Here is a 23,317-nt window from a genome sequence, read left to right on the forward strand (position 1 = left end):
ATTCTCACTACTCCACTGTTTGAGACGATTGCAATCTGTTTCTCTAAACAAAGAGTTGCGCAATCATTCAGGACATGCGCGCAGGTCTTCCTTACCGTATACCACCTAAAACACGGATACCCGGAAAATTCCGTGTTTGGCGCAGATGCGTTTTTTCATTAAACACGGAAAATTCCGTGTTTGGCGGGGAAAGAGTTAAACAAGATAAAGAATGTGTGTGTAATAGTGAGTGGATGGATGTTTTAGTGACATTTGAAAAAGATCAAGACTATATGCACACAAATGAACACTTTACAGTAAATGAAAAATACTACACTATCACAGCTTATAAACAAGCATGACGTCATCCAATCTTATATATAAAAAAAAAAAATCTCCCTTGCGCCACGCATTTTCCAATTATTTTAATAATAAAACTGTTCAGAAAAAATAAATCTCATATGAAAACGCCCAAACTGAATTTGTAACTTCAATAAATGTGTTCAGATCGGTGTGTTCATGTGCGCGTGCATGCGTGATTTGAATTTCGGTTGCTATAGCGACGCTGCGCGTGTTTTGAATTCTGAATGCATATTTACACTTGAACCGATCGATCGCTGTTTGTTGATTGAGAGAGACGAGGCGAATTCACAGACTTTTGCTGAGCGAATCTTGCGATTTTGAAGCTGATTTCTGAGAAAAGACTTTTATTCTGCAGAATATATCCTTTATATATTTATATTTTTAAAAGTTATATAATTTCTGAGAATACTTTTTATAGTTTTTTTATTTTAGAAAAAAATCTTTCTTTCTTTCTTTCTTTTCTTTCTTTCTTTTTTTCTTTCTTTCTTTTTTCCTTTCTTATTTTTTATTTTTATTTTATTTTCTTTATTTTTTTCATTTAAGGTGATTTGTATTGTACTGCATTTTGTGCTGTATTTTTTGTTGTTGTATTGCAGGTTGGAGGAGGATGTCAACGGCTCACTTGACGGGTGAAAGAAGAGGTGGTGAGTGCTTTAGTTTTTCATTCTTGGTTTTTGGTATGATTTTGTTCAATAACTGACTACATTAATGTGAAGAACCCATTTTAATTCACATTTAATGAGTAACTGAAACAACAATTAGTAATTGACCACAGACTGACATTGATTATTGATTATTATTATTAAAACATTACTACTGACTACAGTATGTGATGTGCAGTGTTGGGTGTAACTAATTACTCAGTGATTAATTACTGTAATGTAATTACTTTTCCCTTGAAAATGTAAAGTAAGGGATTACTCTTCATTTATCTGTAATTTAATTACAGTTACTTCTGATGTAATTGAGGTAAATACTGTGTAAAGATCAATCCGATCTCACAGCGATTCGTATGATTTTATGACGTGTCTAAATTGTACGACCGCACTCGTACAAATTCGTATGAATTATTGTATAATATGTATGAAAAAAGTGTGAAATGTCATGAGATCAGACATAAAACAATAGTGGGTTTAACATCAAAATGTATTGTCTGATGTTAAAAAGTATGTTTTTATAATGTAACCTTCTCCACCTTCGTCAGTTTAAGGATAATTCATGCAATTTTATAGTATTTATTTGAAAGAATTAAAACAGATTCATGTCTATCCTTGTATTATCCAGCTGGTTGAGATTGATATGGGATTTTGAAAGTAATTAGTAATTAAATACTTTTTAAAGAGAGTAATTAGTACAGTAATCTAATTACACTGTTGAAGAGGTAATTAGTAATTAATTACTTTTTTAGAGTAACTTACCCAACACTGGTGATGTGTGAAATATCCCAGCCTCAGGCTGCTCCAGATCCAGGAGAGCTGCTCTCTGTCAGACGGCGGGTCAGGAGGTTTGGAGATCCGGTTTTGATGACCGTGATCAGGATCCGCTGCCAGACCCGACCCAGACACAGAGCCAGGGTCTTCCTGGATATTTAACTCCTCTGTCTTCTGACTCTGTTTCTGTGTCCACAGGTCAGGCTGACAGGAGGAGGACGAGGAAGAGCAGCAGCCAGAAGAGCAGCAGCCAGAAGAGCAGCAGCCAGAAGAGCCCAGACGATGGACGTACACTCACTTCTTCTTGCAGAGGTGAGAATAGGCTTTAATAAAGAAGTTACGGCTCAGTTTCTAGTTCTACTTTCAATGGCTGATTTGTCATTGAAATAAGTTGAACCAACTAAAGTAACAATTTGGTGTGACCACTGACATTGATTATTCATATTATACAGCCTATATATATATATATATATATATATAAAAGAAAGAGTTTTTGATGTGAGAAATTTGCTTCAACTGATTGTTCTCTGGGCATCAGCTTTGTCCCTCTCTGAGGTCAATGTGGAGGGCTGGTTCTGTAGGGAGTCGTTGAGTCTGAGCCGCAGAGGCTCGTACAGCGTGGTAAGGAGGAGGAGGGGCGATGGATCAGAGAGCTCAAACCAACAGGACAGTTGCAGCGACTCCTGTTTGTCCAGGTCCCACAGCCTGGAAGGGTGGCTGTGCCCTCCACTGCCCGGGCAAGTTCCTGTCGAGCCACCAGAACAGACTTCAAATGGCCGAACTGCTCAGGGTGCCATGGAGGCTTCTCCTGCGAACAAGAGCTCAAAAGGTGAGGCTGAAACGAGAGTCAAGTCTACTGAGAGACATTTTGCTATTTCATGTTAATGTCCGGTCACATTTACGGTTGCTCAGCAAAATTTCTCTGAATTAAAAAAAAACAATACAAATGATTCATATTTTAATTGGACATTCGTCTAACATTTTCAGAACATTCAAAAGTAACATTCCCATAAAATAGAGTTCTTTTAACAAAGAAAAAAAATATTTTTAACCGGTTTACATTTTTTTGAAATAACATTTTCATAATTTAATAGTAGCGTGGAAATATTTCTTAGATCTGTTGCATTACAGTGAAATATAAATGATGTCATTATTGCTCAATTTGACGTCAGAGATCATGTTTCTAATAGTTGTTTTTTCTTCATTTCAGGATCTAGGAAGAAAGGAACGGGTCGTTTCCTCTACAGGCTCTGGAAGGCTGTGAAGCGTGTTTTCTGCTGCTGTTGCCACTGTAGTGCAGTGACTGTTGTGGAGCCTTTTGTTCCTCCAGCAGATCTGGAGCCAGAGCCTGATCCTGATCCATCATCTCCTGCTCCTGATCACTCCGGCATCAAGGCAAACAATGGTATATCGCCACTCATTATTCTCATTAACAAATTCCACTACAAATAAGGCTTGTTTTCAGAGAACATTCCTATTATTTTCCCCTTTATAATATAATTATCTAGCAAACTAATATGTTTCTGTTTGTTTTTTTCAGAGTCCTTTGAGTCTCTCTATGCCGTTATAAAGTTGATTGGATCCGGAGGATTTGGCAGGGTGTACCAGGGAGAACGCAGATTTGATAACAAAAAGGTCAAATTTACAGAATTGTACACACATTTTGCTCTTGCATGCATCAAAACATATTTAAAACTATTCACAGATGGTTTAATACTTAGTGCTTGAAAACTGTTATTGAAACTGGTTGTTGTTTTTGCAGGTTGCCATCAAGCGGATCCGCAAGAGTGACAACAATCGTTATCTTACTATTGTAAGTTGGCCAAAAACTGAATATGTGTTGAGTTGTTTAAGTGCAGATTACTATTAGATAAGATTAAGTACATTTAATCATGAAGCGTGTTCTTCAGATTTTTACCCTGCTTACCTTCTGTCTGCTACTTTTCTCCAGCCTGGGCATCCCAAACCTCTGGTTACAGAAGTGGCGCTGATGATGATGATGAGGCGAGAACCCATAAGCCCCTTCATCATTCAACTATACGAGTGGTTTGAACATCCGACAGCGTTTACTCTGGTTATGGAGTATCCTGAAGCCTGGGAGAGCTTGCTGGACTTCATTCGTAATCATCTAATCTATGAACCAACGGCACGGTTCTTAATGCGACAGGCTGTGCAGGCAGTGCAACACTGCATCCGTCAGGGGGTTTTTCACCACGACATCCATCCGCAGAATTTCCTGTTGCAGAGACGTCCGGCCCAGCTCAAGCTGATAGACTTTGGCTGCGGTCAGCTGTTTAGTAGAGATGGCTACGAGAGCAACATCTACACTGGTGAGCATTCTGGGAGTGTGGAAACCTGAATGCAGTGATTTACTAATTATTTGATGTTTAAACAAAAGCTCAACAATGTGCAAATGTCTTGCTTACAGGAGCGCCGGATTACTGCCCACCTGAAGTCTTGACAGAACCTCAATTCCACGCCGTCCCAGCAAACGTCTGGTCTCTAGGGGTGTTGCTGTTCATGATGATGAACCAACGTACTCCTTTTCGCAACAGAAGCAAAATCACAGAAGCCAACGTTACATTTCTGAACCCCACCTTATCCAAAAGTGAGTGAATAATATTCATACATTGATAAACACACACATGAAGCAAAGGCTTTGTACAGAAACAGTTAAAGGTGAAGTATGTAAGATTTTTTATACATAGCTCAACGTATAGTAGAGTTTGGGGCGTCGCTACTGTAGCAGGCGGAGACATGGGAAAAGAAATGCAGCTTTAGTTACAGAAGTGAAAGCCAAAATTCACTGCATTTATACCTTCAAAGATTAAACAGGTCATGAACACGTCAAAGTGAACAGAGCATTGTGATGCTACGCGCTACAAAGCACGCTTCAATACCAGACAGCATCATCATGCACCTGTTCAGAAAGACAAATGCAACACAGCTGAAAGTATTTCTAATATGTCGGAGCTGAAACATGAACCAGTAAGAGCCGCGTTCGAGATGTTTAAGTCGGGAAAGACGCGTTTCGCGGAAGGGGCCTTTGCTAGGTTTATTGAAAATATGTTTTATTTTGTCATTTTTTCCACTCGCTGCCACTAGTGTTGCAGAAACGACATACTTCACTTTTAAAGTAAAGATAAGTCACATTTTGCAGCATATTAATCATGTTTTAGATGCTATTTTCATAGATGCCAGGTCACATGGTCATGACTAACCAGCTCTCTCCTTATTCAAATGTGTACAGATTGCAGGGATCTGATTAGCCAGTGTCTAGCCCGGGATCCAACTAAACGCCCGACGTTAGAGCAGATGTTACAACATAAATGGTTTAGTAAAGATCTGCAGTAGATTGGAGAAGTTCAGGAGATTCACTCGATCAGTTTCAGGTGTGAGGAAGTGTAACAGAGAGTAGGATTATTACTTTTTGTCTTCAATTCTGGATTATTTGTAGTGAGATTTTCAAATTTGTGTTCATTGTAATATTCTTGTTGTAGTCAAGTCACCTTCATTTATACAGATTGTTTCAAAGCGGCTTCACAGTAATAAACAGGAAAATAACAGAATCAGTGATGCAAACCATTAAATTCTGTTCTAACTCAGCTCTAAAATATCATTCAGTTGATTTATAATCATATAATCTTTGTATTGGATAGGAAATAACAAACTTGCTGAGAGCTCGAGACTCGACCCGAAGCCTGAAGTCCAACTCCATCCTGAGCAACGTCTGAGCAAGAACACGAGAGACTGCAAGACTGGAAAGAAATCATCAAGTCATCACACACACATTTGCTTTTTTAAAGTCAAGACAAGTCATCGTCTACAAACATTTGTTTCTTCGGATCCTTAAAAAGCCTTAAATTAGATTTTTTAAATTTAAGGCCATTAAAAGTCTTATAAAGTCTTATTTTTACTTATGAAAGGTCTTAAATTTTAGACGACACTTCTACTTAGTCATATCTAAAAGTTTTCCAAATTAAAACCATCAAATTTGTGAACGAATTATTAATTTAGGTATAATTCTGATTTTGATATTATGATATTCTAATATTTTTAACGATGTATGAGGTAGTGAGAACTGACATCGCAGTCGTCTCTCGTGCTTTCACTGCGACTGCGTGATGTGTGCAGTTATAGGTTTGTCCCCAAACTAGTTGTTGTCTTATATTTATATCATATTATGTTCTTATATTAGAATATCACATCAGTAAGAGTGCCATTTCCCCGTGATATTTATGTTGTACAATAGTTAAATCAAAAATAAATTGACATTGTGAGTTAGTTTTTAGACATAACATTATCAATATTGTTTGTTTTGCCTTTATTTCACCGAATAGAATCTCAAAATGAAACCGTAACGTTAGCGGTGCGATTTCTTGACTGAAATCCGCGTTTTGAATGAGTCATTTTAACGATTCAGTGAACAATCACTTGCTTCTTTCCCGAATGAATCAGCCGTTTGAACAAATCGGTTGAATGAATGACTCCCTCAACTCGCTTATTACTTGCCGCCGCCTACTGGCGGTTCTCTTACGAGAGGTTCTCTCGTATTGCGTACGCTAGCTTACGCTGCGGGAAAGATTCATCTTTTCTGAGAAGTTGAAGCCAAAAAATTATCCTTTAATTTTGTATCCATTGTCAACGCAGTTTCAGCGGGGCATTACCATGGGGACTTTTTCTCGCCGAAAAGTCATCTCGTCAGACGCACCCAACATGGTCTGCGAGGGCTCACCGGCCTTTGGCCCCTGGTCAGCTCAAGAGAGCTCCCTCCACACAAACTGTCTGGAGATGTTAGCGGTCAAGAACGCGCTCGCGCGTTTTCCTCCCATGCATTCAGGGCCACCACGTATTGATCCGCTCAGACAATATATTCATGGTCTCCTACCTAAACCGCCAGGGCGGAGTCAGATCCAGGAATCTCTTCCTGCTGACACAACGCATTTTAGTTTAATCCCAGAGTCACCTGCTCTCGCTAAGAGCTACGCATGTGCCGGGCCATCTGAACGAATGCCCAGACAGACTGTCCAGGAACCTCATCCTCCCGGGGGAATGGTCCCTGCACGCTCAAACAGTCCAGAAGCTGTGGCGAATATTCGGCAGAGCAGAGGTAGATCTCTTCGCGTCGGAAGAGAACACTCACTGCCCAATATTTTTCTCAAAGAGCGAGAACGCGCTAGCCCAGGACTGGCCCAGCCGGCCGCTTTATGCTTTCCCTCCGGTCAATCATCCGCTTCCACAGGGGAGCTAGAAGGATGAACCCTCCGCACCCCCCTTCGGTTCCGATCTGGGATCTTTCTATAGTTCTCGAAGCTATAAAAACCCCCCCTTTCGAACCTAAAATACCTCTCGCTCAAAACCGTCTTTCTGATTGCCCTGTCATCAGTAAAACGTGTGGGAGACCTTCACGCGCTCTCTGCTAGCGCTGCGTGTCTTGAGTTTGGACCTAATGACTCTATAGTCGTTCTTAAAAATAGACATGGCTATGTCCACAAAGCGACTGGTACCCCGTTCAAAGCTCAGGTTATTTCCCCATCCGATAGCGATTGTGACGCCAATCTCTTCTGCCCGGTTCGGGCTCTGAGTTTGTACACTACACGCGCTGCCCCGTTCAGACGCTCTGAGGAGCTTTTCGTTTCGTTTGGTGGGCGCACTAAGGGTCTAGCCGCCTTGAAACAGACACTGTCCAGATGGATAGTTGATGCTATTTCAACCGCATTTGCGTCTAAAGACCTGCCATCCCCTCTGGGCATCAGGGCTCATTCCACTAGAGGCATGGCCTCATCGCGGGTATGGTCCAGCGGTATTTCCATTCAGGACATATGTGTGGCTGTTGGATGGGCTTCCCCCTCCACCTTTGTCAGATTTTACAATCCGGAAGTACCCGCCCTGCAGGGTAAACTAGCAAAAGTCTAGCATACTTCAGCTCTCCTGGTTGAGCCGCACTGTTGGGAGACTCATACACACAGACCGGCCTTGCCGTTTTGTTCTTCCCTATCTGTGCTTATGTACTACACAATCTACGGCCCGCTCTGCTGGCCTTTTTTATCACAAGTACATACATATATTCCCCACTCATAAGAGTCCCCCCGGGGTCCCACCTCCCAATTTTTTGGGTTCAACTTCAACTGAATCTTTCCCGTAGCGTAAGCTAGCTTGTACAATACTCGTTCGGTTCCCTCATCTAGAGAGAACCGAGGTTACGTTACGTAACCAATTCGTTTTAGTTTATATTTAAAGTAAAATGTTAAAGTTAGAAATATTTCATATTTAAATATTGATTTAAAAAAACCTTATAGCTTTATTTATGCAATTGTAAATGGAGTGTAAATATTAATGCCACTTCTGATGCTGCTTCTGTGTCACCTCTGCACTGCAAAGATGGATTTTGATTGATTGATTTAATTTGAGTGTTAACAGTGGTACTGTATAATTATAGTGTAATTAAGTATTATTGTATAAATAAGTATAATTACTGTAAAAGTTAATTTGAATGTTAGTATTTGACACAAAATGTGATACATAATTCTAAATAAGGATAATATGGATAAAAACATGTCCATATATATAGGTGGAAATGCCTCTGGAAATCAATTTAAGGTGGCAAATATTGCACATTATTTAATAATTTCTGTCACTGCTGTGAACTGACCACTGCATAATATGAAAAATATAAATATCTTTGCTAGTCTGCTGTCAACAACAGGCCTAAACCAGCCATGGCACCAGCGCAAAAACACAATAAGTAAAATATCATCTAATTATTATCAACAAAATGTTGAAAACATCGAGATATTTTTGTCAATATTGCACACCCCTAATGTATGGTATTAATTTTGATTTCTTCAGGTCTTAAAAAGACTTAAATTTGACTTTTAAAAGTGTGCAGGAACCCTGTGTCAGGAGCTCAGTGAATTCAAGCGTGGTGCTGTGATAGGTTGCCAACTATTCATGAAATTACCTTACTATTAAAAACTCCACAGTCAACTGTTAGTCAATAACTACAGTGTAGCAAACCCCCAGCCAGACAATGGTGAAGCGTACTGATGTTTCCAGAAGCCTTTATTTGTATTTAGCCGTCAGCCTTGATTAAACACAAATCTACTTTCGTTTCCATATTTCTCCTTGAAACAACGTAAGAGCTACAGGACAGATAAATAACATAAAATGAGCTCTTACAAACATAAACATTACCCGACTATTATTAACAATGCTAAAAACGTACATTAGCTTGCCACGAGAGAAAATAATACATTTAAACACTTTTTTACAGATAAATGAATTAACCTTCATATTACTGTACATAACCATAAAACAAGATAAACACACAATACCTTGTTCCCGTTCCAGCTAGGTGCTTAAATTATCCCTTTTGAGCTTTATAAAACCTCAGACCAAATTGTGTCTTTCCTTCTTCCCTCCGTGGATGCGTCTGACTAACTAGTCTCACCCTTATAGACGCGAAATTAACGTTCCACTAGGAAGCGCCAAAATAAAAGTCTCTTAACATTAACAGAGAAAATAATAAAATAAAGCTCTGAAATTATTATTTTTCAATTTCCTTAGAGTTAGTTACACTCCCACCAATCATGAGTAAATAATGGAACTCTACACAGTCTGCATTAGACACGAATGATTTTAACCAAAAAATTGCCTTCCCAGAACCTGTATAAGAACTAAACCAACTTATGATAATATATAACTATGAAATATTATGCGCTATGAAGTGGAGGGAGCAGATTTAGCTAGTCTCCAGCAGCAGGACAAGCTTCTGGATAGGGCGCTCAACTTCGGACACCTTGTGAAGACGCTCTCCCTTCTTGCCAAGCTTACGGTCACCAAGCCGGACTTTAACTCTCCTTACAAGTCCATCTTCATCAACAGTTCTTTCTGAAACTCTACCCAATCTCCACTCGTTCCTGTGCACATCCTCTCCCTTCATGATTACAATGTCTCCCAATTGTAAATTTCTCCTTGGAGCATGCCAGCGCTGTCTGAGAGCAATATTGGCAAGGTATTCCTTTCGCCAGCGACTCCAAAACTGTTCCGCAAGGTATTGGACATGTCTCCACCTTTTCTTGCCATACACATCTTCTCTGACGAACTCACCTGGGGGGGGTAAGGCCTGAACAGATTTCATTGTCAGAAGATGGTTAGGGGTGAGTGGTTCAAGGCTACGAGGGTCGCTGAGGTTGTCAACAGTCAGAGGACGACTGTTTACTATAGCCATGGCTTCATAGAAAAAGGCCCGTAGCGAAGCATCATTTAGTCTACCAGAGGAAAGGGCAAGAGTGGACCTTAGAACACTTCTCACTGTCCTTATTTGTCTTTCCCACACCCCTCCGGCATGACTGGAATGGGGTGCATTCATGCAGAAATCACATTGCTTCTCTGCAAGAAATACAGCCAGACGGTCTGAATCGACTTCCTTTAAAGCTTCTCTGAGCTCATTTTTGGCACCGACAAAGTTGCTTCCTTGATCAGACTTAATCTGACGAACAGCACCACGTATGGCGATGAAACATCGGAGGCCGTTTATGAAGGCATCTGTCGACATGTCTTCAAGGAACTCAATATGAACAGCACGGGAGCTAAGGCAAGTGAAAAGAAGGCCGTACCTCTTGTTCTCCTTTCTTCCTTGTCTTGTAAGGAATGGCCCGAAGCAGTCCATGCCACAGAAGGTGAAGGGGGGTGATGGTTCCAACCGTTCAGGGGGCAGATCAGCCATCCTTTGCTCTTCCATAGGTTTGCGTTGCCGTCTACAGGTGACACATTGACGAATGTAGGAAGCGACCGCCCGGTTGATTCCTTTAATCCAGTAGCCGCTGCGCCTTATTTCATTAATGGTAAGACCTTTACCTTGATGTTTCATCCTTTCGTGGTGATAGGCAATAATCATCCTTGTTATGTGATGGTCTTTGGGAATGATTGCAGGGTGCTTGACAAAGTAAGGAAGAGAGGAGTTGCACAGTCTTCCTCCCACCCTGAGAACACCGTCGTCGTGGAGAAAGGCGTCGAGAGCATGTAACGGATTGTGAGATGGTAGAGGAATCCCTTTACTCAGCAGTTTCAACTCTTCTTGATACACATTTTTCTGCAGATCTTTGATAATGCAATGTTCCGCCTGTGCTCGTTCCGTGACAGAGGTGAGATCGTTTGATCTGTTCTTGCTTATGCGCCTGAGAATGCGTGCAACTGCCCGCGTAGCTAGCAACCAAGATGAGAACTTGGACAAGCGATCAACGATGCTCACATGTTCAGTGGTCTTTGTACTGAGCACTAGAGCACTCCTGACCTCTGGATCTCCGACTGTTAACTCTGGTACCTCATCTGTAGCCAGCTTTATTTCCTTGTTCCATAAGAACTTGGGCCCAGTCAGCCAGGTAGATGACAAGAGCTCACTAGCAGTTAAGCCCCGAGAAGCATGGTCAGCAGGATTCTCATTTGTTGGGACATATCGCCACTGTTGTGGGGCTGTGCTGAGCTGAATCTTCTGAACGCGGTTAGCCACAAACGTGTGGAATCGTCGTGCTTCATTTCTTATATAACCTAAGACCACTTTAGAGTCGGTCCAGAAGAACTCTTCAACGTTAATAAATCCCAATTCCTCCTTAAGCATGTTACTTATCTTCACGGAAACGACTGCTGCCGTCAGTTCTAATCTTGGAATCGTTGTGACCTTGGTAGGAGAGACACGTGATTTTCCTACAACTAAGGCACAATGAATATCTCCCTCTTCGTTTTGGAGTCGTAGGTAAGAACACTGCCCGTAACCCTTCATACTGGCATCAGAGAAGTGATGCAACTCTGTCTTTGAGACCCTTCCAAATCCAGCAGGTGAGTAGGTACGGGATATGGTGAAATTATCCAAGTGGGTCAGATCACTTCTCCATTTTTCCCATTTTGGGCGAAGCTCATCAGTGAGAGGATCATCCCAGCCAGTACCCCGTCTGCACATCTCCTGAAGAATGATCTTCGCTTTGAGGACGACTGGCGCCACAAACCCAAGGGGATCATACAGAGAAGCCACTGTAGATAAAATGCCGCGTCGTGTTGCAGGCTGCTCCTTAAGGCTGACGTTAATCCTGAAGTGGTCAGAATCCACATCCCATTGAATCCCGAGAGCTCTCTCAAGTGGCAAATCATCAAATGCGAGGTCCATATCCTTCACGTTGATAGCTCGCTCGGAGGGTGGTATAGTCTCTAATACCTCTCTGTCGTTAGACACGAACTTATGTAGTCGGAGACCACCCATGGCGCAGAGTTCACGAGCTTCCCTGGCAAGCTTAATAGCATCTTCAGTGTTTACAACACTCACGAGCCCATCGTCTACATAAAAGTCCCTCATAACAAATCTCGAGCCTTGAGTGTAGGTGTCGCGATTCTCCTTAGCTAGATGTTTCATCCCATAGTTTGCACATCCCGGAGAGGAAGCTGCACCGAACAGATGTACTTTCATGCGAAACTCGCTGGGCGGTGAGTTCAAATCTCCTTGCTTCCACCAGAGAAAGCGCAGGTAGTCACGATCAGCTTCGTCCACATGAAACTGATGGAACATCTTCTGAATGTCACACATCAATGCTACGGGGTGCTGTCGGAAACGGATGAGAACTCCACTTAAGTTGTTCAACATGTCAGGTCCAGAGAGGAGGTGATCATTCAGGCTTGTTCCTTTGTATCTGGCTGAGCAATCGAAAACCACGCGAAGTTTATCTGGCTTCTTTGCATGATGCACACCATGATGGGGAATGTACCATCTCTCACCTTCTCTCCCACCTTCCTTGACCTGCTCAGCATCTCCCTTTCCGATGACCTCCTCCATAAATTCAACATAATGCTCCTTATACCTTTCATCACGTTGCAATTTCCTTTTAAGGTGAAGGAGACGTGTCATAGCTGAGCCTTTGTTGTCAGGTAAGCTGGGTCTGGTTTTGAAGGGCAGAGGCATTTCATAATGGCCATGTATGTTTTTCCTTATTCCCTTATCCAGTATGTTGAGGAATGTGATGTCGTCTTGTGACACAATTTTGCTGTCGTCACTGCCATCTTTGAAGTCAGACTCTAAAATGCGGATGACGTCGGTAGGAGTTACCGGAGGTAGCTCCTTAACTGTAATTCTGTGACACAGATGACGTGTGCTCAGCGCATCATGGGTTTGCAATGAGCGTCCTACAATACTCCATCCTAAGTCCGTCCTTACAGCGTAGGGTTCCTCATCTCCTCCTAAAAGGACTTGTCTTGGTGCCATGGCTCTTGAGCAGTTGTAGCCGATTAAAAGGCCTACTACACAGTCCTTCAGTGGTTGGATTTCATCCACTAATTCCGCAAGATGACTCCATTGTTTAGCTGTCTCACAAGTGGGGATGTGAGAGCGGTTTACAGGTATGCAGTCCTTTGTATAGGCGACCGGAAGATCGACTTGAATTGAAGAACTATATCCTCTAACACGAAGCCCAGAAACACTTTCGCTTGTGAGAACTGTATCCTTACCACTCATAGTCGTCAATTTCAGTTTCACTGGATACTTGTCAGCATTAAGTTCATCACTCACTTCTTGATCAATAAACGTAGTATCGCTTTGAGTGTCAAGCAACGCATAGACAAGTTTCTCAGTACTTGGATCTTTTTTAGATGAAACCCAGACTGGTATCACCATGGATGTGTTGGATGACCCTTCACCTGCTACACTGAGTGACGTTGCAGCAGCACGTCGATTTGTTTCTGGTTCTGATGTAGACCTTTCCCTTTTGTAATTGTCATCATGTAGAGCTGTAGGATGCTTTCCTTTGCAGTGGTCGCAGTAATGACGGTGACGGCAGTCTCTCACGCTGTGGCCGGGTTTCAAGCATCCATAGCAGAGTTTCTTCTCTTTTATGTAGTTGCGTCGCTCAACCAACACCATCTCAGTGAACTTGGAGCATGCATGAAGCTGGTGTCTATTATCTTGACAAAGGATACATGAAGTCTTAACTTTCCTCTGTTCTGACTTGTGGTTTTCATTGTCAGGAACTGTTTGAGTGGAAAGAACACTGGCTTTGTTTTTCTTCACGTCTCTGAGATTTCTCTTCTCAGCACTAGAATCTGATGAACGAAGGGCATGAAAGGACGTAATGGGGTTGCAAGCAATCTCAGCTTCAGTCGATGTGAATTTTGCAAACTCCTTGAAACTTGGGAATTCTTGATTTTCATTTAGGCTTTGCGTGACTTGTCGATTCCATCGCAAAGCTGCCCAGTCTGGTAGTTTGTGAACGAGCTTCTGGTTCTCCTCACAGTCATTTAATATGTCGAGACCCTTGACATAAGGCATGGCATCTTGGCAAGCATTCAGAAAATCTGCGAAGTGTCTAAGTCCTTCAGCATCCTTTGATGGTATTCTCGGCCAGTTGGTTAGCTTTTCTCTGAATGCTCTCTGAATGGCGAATGGCTGGCCAAAGCGACGATTTAGTTTGTCCCAGGCATCTTGGTAGGCTTCATTGTCATTTCGATAGAAGTTGCCATCTAAAACCTGCCGTGCTTGACCACCAACATATTTTTTCAGGTAGTATAGTTTTTCAGCTGGTGTGATTGCCCTTTGATCAATGAGTGAGGTAAATGCTGCCTTCCATTCAATGAATTGTATGGGATTGCCATTGAAGACAAATGGCTCAGGAACAGGAAGCCTATTTAAGGCTATGTTGTCTTGAAGAATCTGAGCGAGAGAGGGAACGTCTGTATAACGGGGCGATGCGACTTGAGACAGGGGCAATGCAGTTACAGGCACATTCTTTGCTTCCATGTTCCTTTCCCTTTTAGCATGGTTAGCATCCTTGTGTTCTGTTTCCTTATCGTAGATCTTCAACTTGGCTTGGGCTGCCCGTATCTCTTTCTCTGCCTGCAATCGCTCCAACTCACGCCTTTGTGCCTCTAAAGCTTTGCGTTGTTGTTCCTCCAACTCTCTTATAGATTCCTTTTGCCTTTCTTCCTCTAGCAGCATCTGATAATTTGACTCTTTTACTGCTAGTTCAGCTGCAGCATCCACACGTTTTGCTTTCATGGATGTAGTTATGGAGCTGTGGCTGTCAGACTGGCTGTGACTTAACGAAGAAGCTGCGGATCCATAGACAGACTTTGCATAGTCATGGCGGAGCAGTTCATGAAGGCGATGTCTTTCCTGCTGTTCATTGAACTCGCTTTCATTATCTATAGCTCTGCTGTAGGCAATGTTGGTGATTTCTGTAGTCACCGATTCACATGTATCAACTCTTCTTCTAATGTCGGTAGAGGGTGTGGTGAGATTTCGAATTTCAAAATAAATGGTCATTATGTCTTCCTTTTCTTTCTTAAGCTCTTCAATGAGAGGCCAGAGTTGACTCTCTGACATAAAAGACTTTAGCTGATCTCTTGCCTTGCGTGTGTGGAGCTTCCACTGCTCGTACATGGCATACAGCCTTTTCTCCTTTTTCTTGGCCTCTTCGAGTTGATGTGCGCGCATCTTCTCTGTGGGATAGCGCGTGCGTTCAGAGCGTCTAGGGCCTTCAAGAGCATTATCATCCTTAAGCTTGCCTTGGAAGTCAGTTAGACCTTGTTGTTTAGCTTCATTTGTTTCCTTCAGACATGGTCTCTCTGATGAGTCTACCATTATGTGGGCTTCACTTTGTAAATCTTCATGCTGAGAACTAGCCATCTGCTCCACCACCTCCTTCTCATTACCTGACTCTGACATTATTATCCAATTTTAAACTCTAATGGCAGAAGAAGATCCCTTTAGAAGATATAATCAATCCCTTGTTATAGAACAGCAAACATGAAATATCACAACATCAGATAATAGCTAGCACATATGCATTTACATATAGACATTCAAATAACTGTAAATGTCAATGTAATATCACAATAAACAAAACGTTATTAGATCCAAAATGTGAGAAATGTAAATGCAACAGCTTCAATAACCACAGTTAAGAAATGAAACAGATGCGAAGTCCAAAAAACGTACGTCTCCTTAATTAGAAAGAGTCCATGGAATGTATGCAGGTATGGGTGTAAAATGCAACAAGAGTTTATTTTGATGCTCTCCTTACTGAGCCGTTGAGTATTAAATGTTCAGTCCAAGAAGCAAATCATCTGTTGTTCGCCTTATATGCTGTACTACAGACAGTATAATAATGGGTTAATACTCACAATCCTGCATCAATGTCCGTGCGTGTGACTGTACTTGACCATTGCACCGAATACGTGAGACCGCTGTCCAAAGTAGGTCAGGTGCGAAGCGCGCGGATGCAACTAGATGAGTCCACGCTGACACCTCGTGGCGATATCGCGGAAGCTAGCCGGCGCCGTGAAGACCCTCCGTAGTCCGTCGTAGACAACGAGTCGTCGTCGGTATCGATGCGGGTCAAGCTCTTACTGTAGCAAACCCCCAGCCAGACAATGGTGAAGCGTACTGATGTTTCCAGAAGCCTTTATTTGTATTTAGCCGTCAGCCTTGATTAAACACAAATCTACTTTCGTTTCCATATTTCTCCTTGAAACAACGTAAGAGCTACAGGACAGATAAATAACATAAAATGAGCTCTTACAAACATAAACATTACCCGACTATTATTAACAATGCTAAAAACGTACATTAGCTTGCCACGAGAGAAAATAATACATTTAAACACCTTTTTACAGATAAATGAATTAACCTTCATATTACTGTACATAACCATAAAACAAGATAAACACACAATACCTTGTTCCCGTTCCAGTTAGGTGCTTAAATTATCCCTTTTGAGCTTTATAAAACCTCAGACCAAATTGTGTCTTTCCTTCTTCCCTCCGTGGATGCGTCTGACTAACTAGTCTCACCCTTATAGACGCGAAATTAACGTTCCACTAGGAAGCGCCAAAATAAAAGTCTCTTAACATTAACAGAGAAAATAATAAAATAAAGCTCTGAAATTATTATTTTTCAATTTCCTTAGAGTTAGTTACATACAGACCTCCAAACTTAAGAAAAATGTTAATATTTTAACGCATTTTTGTATTGTTTAATTTGTTTTTTTGTATTTTGTTTAATGTGTTTATATTTTGTCCACTGCATGTTTTCTTTTATGCTTCCTTTTTATATGCTCAATGTTTTATTGTACATCACACTGGTGCATCTCTGTTGCTTTTAAATGTGCTATAGAAATACATTTTGACTTGACTTTAATTTGTGTCATTGATTCATTTTAAGTGCTCATGAACAGAGAGAGTTGAAAGGCACTGTAAAAAGCCAACAAGTTTTTAAAGCCCATTCACACCAAAAACAATAACTGTAACAATTGTTACGTCCCTGAAGTAAAGTTGTCTAGGTGTAAGTGGTAAACAGTGAAAAGGAAAAGAAAATAAACATGCCTATTCCCGTTCCCAGCCCTGTATGACAGACACATCAAATTATAGTACAAAAATATATTAACAGGATGGGTATAATTATTAAACAAAATAAACAAAACATAACCACTTAAATTACCTCAGGAGGGGGTTAAATGCCAAAATAACAAACACAAGTACCCTCTGACTAGTTGGGGAGTAAAACTTCTTAATCTGCCACAAATGAACAACAGAAAGATACACTAACTCCCTAACTAGCCAAAAAACGGGAGAAAAAAGTGATACAAAAATGAAAATAGGCACCCACCTCCTTACAGCTCCCCCACACAATTTGAATGTTCTCTGAAACTTCTTTTGAGCAGGTAGCGTCTCCCGTGCAACAAGCGGCAGGTGTGATCAATCACCTCTCTCTCCTCCCTACTTGGTAGAGCTGCAGAATTACAGAGAGAGAGAGAGAGAGAGAGAGAGAGAGAGAGAGAGAGAGAGAGAGAGAGAGAGAGAGAGAGAGAGAGAGAGAGAGAGGAGGAAAAAAAAACCAAAACACTGCCAAAACAACCACGGAACGTATCACAATATTAGCGTCCACACCAATGACCGATGATAACACTGTTCATTCTAAGCATGTACTACAGTTTTGTCGTCGGACACTTAAAATGCTGGAGCTCTGTCAAGTGGAATGGATTCTGATTGGCTGTCAATGTTTTTATTGTTCATGTGCTGGAATAAAATATGAAAGTTATTCTAAGATATTGTTTCCAAGTCGTTTTGTGGTGAGGACTCTGCTCTTCTTTTAAAAAGAAATCATTCTAAATATAAATATTTAGAATGATTTCTTTTTAAAAGATATCTTTATCATTATAGTTATCATACTGGGAACAGGCTTTTAGCCCGGTAAAGAGAAAGGTATTTAGGGTTGCAATTTGTCAGAATACCGATATTTCTAAACAGAGAGTTCCCCCTCACTACACATGTCACAAGTTCAAAAGAGAGGATTCTCCACCCAAAATACTCATACTGATAATGTCATTTGTGTTGACAAACAAAAAGTATCAATCCATATACTGTAGCTGCAAGAAGTAATTTTTGGGGCATAGTAAGTCAGAACCAAAGTGTCTGGCTAAGCAAGGCAGGGAGCTTGCTGACAAATGGGTAAAACCGTAGACTGTAAAAAAAGATGGAAAGAAAAAAAGTCCTAATATAGCACTGATATTTGGGACCTGCTTCTGCGCAGGGACAGTGAGTCGCGTGGGTATAACGCAATCGTTAGCCTACTTTTACAAAAAACTGCTTCTACAGTGCCATAACATAAGCTACAAGGTAATGGAGCATTTCATACATTGTCGTGTTTCTTTAGAAATAAATAAAGGACAAATGGGGTCTTCAAACGCCTCAGATGTAAAGTTATTCGCTGTCAAAGTGACGCCAAAATGAATGGAAGTCAATGGGAATGCTAACGCAAGTGAAGTTCTAAGATGGCAGCTCTCGCGATGCTTCAACTTCCGGTCGATGGATTATTATTTATTTTTTTCCGGTCGATGGATTACCCTCTTGTTAGAACCCAAAGGTGGCGTCTAGTGTATATATGTATGAGTTATGATGTAGGCTAGATTAGCAGGAGTGGAAAAGTGCATTTTTGGTTTGACAAGTGCCAATATACCCAAACAGTTTTGTGCCAGACTAGAGTTGGAAGGGGCCTCACTCTTCAGTATTAAAATGTACATTGAAGAACTAGAGATGTACAGATGCAATACTAATTTTGAATGCCAATTCATTCGGTAATTTTTAGTTTTAACTATGTTTTAACATTTTATGCTTTTCAGAAATATGAAAGTTTCCAACCCATTATCAACATGCAACCCAAGCACAACCCCTGGAAATAAAGTAGAAATTAAGGTGGTTGAGTGAAAGCATCATAGTTTGTTTAATTCATGCTTAGAGAAAGGCACTGAGGCCATGGCAAGAAGATAACATATCCAGCATCCAGTTGACCACATAAACATGCTTTATTTCAACATCCAAAATAATTAAAAACATCTTGAAATACTATACATGTACAAAATAAGTACAGATCCTTTGTTGGAACCATTGGAGGGTTTATTTCTTCCGTGCTCTTTTCTTTTTGCCGCCTCGTTTTACGTTTTTGTGAGAAACCTTTCACTGAAAACAAATCAAACAAACAAAAATAAAATAGAAAAAAAGATGTGCATTGCATTTTGAAAGTAGAAATAAAATCCGGAGACGGGGGGAGCGGCACGTACAGACAAAAATAAGACTTCTCTAGAAACTTCAGGATGGGGAAATGGGAATCAGTCCATCTACTTAACCCACATCAGATTAAGTGCAAATCTACAGTAACCGACCTATCCAGCTGTTTTATTCTCCTCATCCGCTGACACTTTGATAAGAGCGATTGCATCACATTGACATTCTGTTGACATTTAGCACCAAAAAGGCCCTGCAAGTGTAAGTGACAGTATAAAAATACGTTTGTTTTCTCTCAAATACAAACATACCACAGACAGGACCTGGAGAGGAAGTAGCACCTTTTCATACCTGTTACTAATCGCTGAATAACAAAACTGCCCTCGTTCCCCCCCAAAAATGCACTTTTTTGTCCTGAGGTAGCCTTTATATCAAGATGACATCATACCATTGAGCTAAATCTGTTCCCTGTGTGATGTTTCACTCTCAGTTAGAAGGAACAAGACACTTGGCTGTCGTTTGTCATATTTATTCAACACCAGAGAATGGTACATTAGCATTTGCTTGTTTTTCATTGTCCCTTTGCAGTGGGCAAAAAAAAGTCACCAGGTGGTAGTTTTTCTGTGGACTCCAGGGGGCGGGGCGTTTTACAGGTATATATTATTTTCTTGTTGTCAGCTGACGCAAAGGAAGTGTCCATGATGGTGATACTGGCTAACGTAGTGGTCCTCGATTTTGTTTTAAGAATGTTTCTCAAGATGGGAATCGCAACAAGCACCGTCTTCAAGGATTCAGGTTTAAGCACATGGACCGATTTGCAGCCGAATTAGAGTTTTTTTTTAATGAACAGGAAAAGATTTGAAGATGACTGCTAGAAAAAAAAAACAGCAAAATCATGTCCAGATTTTTTCTTTTTTACAAGAAGCAGACTGGGCCAACTTCTACACCGAATTCCTGATCAGGAGCACCAATGTCCATAGGAGCGATATCAATGATTGGCAGACGAGATGTTTTCGTTGTCTTATAGTCAATGACTGTCTTGCCCCATGTGCCAGTGTGTGACTGTGGAAAACAAACAAATAAAAAAGGACAAATTAATTATGATAATAATGACGTATTTGTGTCGTTTCGCACTTTCAGTTCCATCGTCCTGAAGTCAAAGGGTTTCGGGTTAAACGCCTGAAAAGCACAATTCTTTTACATTAAAGGAGTAGCTCACTTTAAAAAAAAAAAAAAAAAACTTTTGCTGATAATTTACTCACCCCCATGTCATCCAAGATGTCCATGTATTTCTTTCATCAGTCAAAAAGAAATTAAGTTTTTCGATGAAAACATTCCAGCATTTTTCTCCATATAATGGACTTCAATGGGAACCAAACGGTTCAAGGTCCAAAAGACAGTTTCAGTGCAAACTGCAAACTGTTCAAAGGGCTTTAAACGATTTCAGATGATGAATAAGGGTCTTATCAAGTGAAACCATCGCTCATTTAATATATAAATAACAAAGTTTAAGTTTTATAAGCTCAAATGGTCACCTTGCTCTGTTCTGCGTGACTCTCCTGTTCGAACTTGTTCATCAAAATGAACAAATCTTTTTCCGAGTCAATTCGTTTATTTCGTTTGTTGAATGAACCAAATGACACGAAAAAAGATTTCGAAGATTTTCGAAGAAGTTCGAACAGGAGAGTCATGAACGCACAGAGCAAGGCGACCATTTGAGCTTATAAAACTTAAACTTTGTTATTTATTTATTAAATGAGCGATCGTTTCACTTGATAAGACCCTTATTCATTGTCTGGTGTCGTTTAAAGCCCTTTGAACAGTTTGCACTGAAACTGTCTTTTGGACCTTGAACCGTTTGGTTCCCATTGAAATCCATTATATGGAGAAAATCCTGGAATGTTTTCATCAAAAACCTTAATTTCTTTTTGACTGAAGAAAGAAAGACATGGACATCTTGGATGACATGGGGGTGAGTAAATTATCAGCAAAAGTTTTTTTTTTTTTTTAACAGTGAACTACTCCTTTAACCATCATCAGTCGAACACGTAAACTCATCTGCTCACTAGGTGCTTTTACAGCCTCATTGTGTTTATAAATCTCACACTCGCAAACTATTCCAACTCAAACTTTGGTGCAGTTCATTTACAGCGTACATTTTACTTCTGATTGTGTTTAGGCATCAAAATTCATAAGTTTATCATGATGAGCAAATTGGGCGATGCAAACTCAAAGGTTGGACTACAAAACACATTGTATAAGAAACATTATGAGGAGGGAAAAAAAAAAGCAACGTGAGAGATGGTGGTGTGCTCACCGTGCAGCCATCCTCGCTGACTCTGTATGTAAAGCGGCTGTTGCCCTCGGCTCTGATCTCGATGTCGTTGGAGCCCTGCAGGAGCAGAGCCTTCTTGAGGTTGCCCGTGGCCTCGTCCATGTAGGCGATGCTGTTCTTGCAGTGGTAGGAGATGTTCTGAGAAGCCTCGTTGGACATCAGGCGCATGAAGGTCAGCTGGATGTTAACATCCTCTGGATCAGAGCCATCGCTGCCATACTGGAACTACACAGAGGACACCACATTACTTCCTGCATAAGATCATGAAATATTTCGTGGCCACTAATGAATATGCTTCTGTTTGGTTCTAGAGAGCATCTTGAGCTTGAGTGGAAGGGTTACAAAATTTTAATGTCAAAAATGTGATTATTCAATGCGTTCTCATCGTAGGGCGTCATATAGTGACACTTTTGAAATTTCGTCTAAATCCAACGCACATGGAACCCTTTAGCGCCAATATAACATGCTTCGGTTATGGGTAGGTTTAGGTCTGGGGTAGTGTTAGGGTTAGACCACTAGGAGGCGACTTCTGGCCCAAATATATCTGCACCTCATATTGACGCTAAAGGGTGCCATGTGCGTTGGACGTAGACGAAATGTCTAAAGTGTCAGTATATGACGCCTCGGGATGAGAACGGCCTGTATTATTTGATTCATGTCTTAGAAATAGTCCAGAATCTGAAATATTTCTTTATTTTAAAGTAATAAAATTAAATATTTCTAATTCTGCACTATTTCTAACTAATCACAACTTTATTCAAATTTACAAAACTTTTCATTAAAAGGCCAAAAACTATTTATTTGTTTATTTATGGTTTGCTGGAACAGGTTTCAGACCTTTAATCCGAAATAAAAATAGTAATCTGTTATGTATATATGTGCACATCAACAAGCAAGTAATCACAATTTTCTAAAAATTCACAAAACATTTCTCGAAATAATAAAAAAAAAACATATTTTAAACAGCATATTGTATTTTATAAATGTTATAATAATGAGAAATATTTTTTTTTTTTTGCTTCTGGTCTTTTCACAGTCTACGTATCTCTGTATATCCTAGTATTGACGTACCTGGAAGCCATTGGGCATGGACTCTCCGAACCAAACGTGCTTCTTCTCTCTGATGTTCTTGCTAGTGTACCAGTTCTTCATGGGAATGGTGGTCTGAGATGGGCTGACGCAGGTCTCGCCAGTCTCCATGTTGCAGAAGACCTTGATGGCGTCCAGAGGAGAGCCCTGGTTGGGGTCCACCCAGTAAGATCCTTGCAGGAAAAACAGATTTAAGTGAATTTGAGAGCCTCGAAATGCAAGATCATTTCAATACATCTAGCAAGTCCATGCTTACCGCTCTTCCATTCAGGATGGCACATCCTCAGGTCACGGCACATGCGGGCAGGGTTGGCCTGGGTTCCTTCAGGGCTACGGATGTTCTCAATCTTCTGGCTCAGAGATTTCAGGGTGGTGTCCACTTCAGCATCACGGTCATGAGTGTTGGCATCATCAGCTCTGTAGCCTCCACGAAGTGGATCTGGACCCTTCTCGCCCTGTGGCATGGGAAGGAAGGGCTCACCGATGCCAGCAGGTCCAGGAGGACCAGGAGGTCCAGGAGTACCAGGAGCACCCTAAATAACAGGGAAAATATCACATGAGTACACATATCTGTTAAAACGGA

The 23,317-nt window shown here is 40.9% G+C and overlaps 3 protein-coding genes across 4 annotated transcripts in view; 1 reads left to right on the plus strand and 2 right to left on the minus strand.

Annotated features, from left to right (window-relative positions):
• Nucleotides 1–818: 818 nt before the first annotated feature.
• On the plus strand, nucleotides 819–7,032 carry LOC120469012 (uncharacterized). Its single transcript, XM_089121776.1, has 9 exons — nucleotides 819–986; nucleotides 1,971–2,084; nucleotides 2,311–2,601; nucleotides 2,983–3,177; nucleotides 3,313–3,407; nucleotides 3,535–3,585; nucleotides 3,724–4,102; nucleotides 4,201–4,380; nucleotides 5,432–7,032. Exons 1-9 carry the CDS (start codon nucleotides 950–952, stop codon nucleotides 5,623–5,625), a joined length of 1,536 nt encoding a protein of 511 aa, XP_088977902.1. The 5' UTR covers nucleotides 819–949; the 3' UTR covers nucleotides 5,626–7,032.
• A 1,752-nt stretch (nucleotides 7,033–8,784) lies between these two features.
• On the minus strand, nucleotides 8,785–16,722 carry LOC148971030 (uncharacterized). 2 transcript variants are annotated; one of them, XR_016146962.1, is made up of 3 exons: nucleotides 16,486–16,722; nucleotides 9,107–16,293; nucleotides 8,785–8,914 (listed from the first exon to the last, which is right to left on the minus strand). XR_016146962.1 is itself a non-coding variant. In XM_089121777.1 (2 exons), exon 2 carries the CDS (start codon nucleotides 15,472–15,474, stop codon nucleotides 9,514–9,516), a length of 5,961 nt encoding a protein of 1,986 aa, XP_088977903.1. In that variant the 5' UTR covers nucleotides 15,475–16,293; nucleotides 16,486–16,722; the 3' UTR covers nucleotides 8,785–9,513. The 2 variants fall into 2 exon arrangements, 1 of the variants encoding a protein (XP_088977903.1); XM_089121777.1 differs by having other exon boundaries at nucleotides 8,785–16,293.
• Nucleotides 16,723–19,823: 3,101 nt separating this feature from the next.
• col1a1b (collagen, type I, alpha 1b) overlaps nucleotides 19,824–23,317 on the minus strand; it is a 29,255-nt gene continuing 25,761 nt past the window's right edge. Inside the window, exons 48-51 of the mRNA XM_089121778.1 lie at nucleotides 22,991–23,267; nucleotides 22,717–22,907; nucleotides 21,628–21,870; nucleotides 19,824–20,372 (exon numbers count right to left, since the gene is read on the minus strand). Coding sequence (XP_088977904.1) covers nucleotides 20,226–20,372; nucleotides 21,628–21,870; nucleotides 22,717–22,907; nucleotides 22,991–23,267 — 858 coding nt within the window. The 3' untranslated portion in view covers nucleotides 19,824–20,225. The remainder of the gene's footprint in view (nucleotides 20,373–21,627; nucleotides 21,871–22,716; nucleotides 22,908–22,990; nucleotides 23,268–23,317) is intronic.

This window comes from Pimephales promelas, chromosome 17, assembly GCF_988280905.1.
Source record: "Pimephales promelas chromosome 17, fPimPro1.hap1.1, whole genome shotgun sequence".
NCBI lineage: Eukaryota > Metazoa > Chordata > Actinopteri > Cypriniformes > Leuciscidae > Pimephales > Pimephales promelas.

Excerpts from the sequence above, each read along its gene's own strand:
- LOC120469012 (XM_089121776.1), top strand. The coding sequence starts at position 950 with ATGTCAACGGCTCACTTGACGGGTGAAAGAAGAGGTG. Across the intron at positions 987-1,970 it reads GACGGGTGAAAGAAGAGGTG|GTCAGGCTGACAGGAGGAGG; the intron begins GTGAGTGCTTTA and ends CTGTGTCCACAG. Across the intron at positions 2,085-2,310 it reads ACTCACTTCTTCTTGCAGAG|CTTTGTCCCTCTCTGAGGTC; the intron begins GTGAGAATAGGC and ends TCTGGGCATCAG.
- LOC148971030 (XM_089121777.1), bottom strand. The coding sequence starts at position 15,474 with ATGTCAGAGTCAGGTAATGAGAAGGAGGTGGTGGAGCAGATGGCTAGT.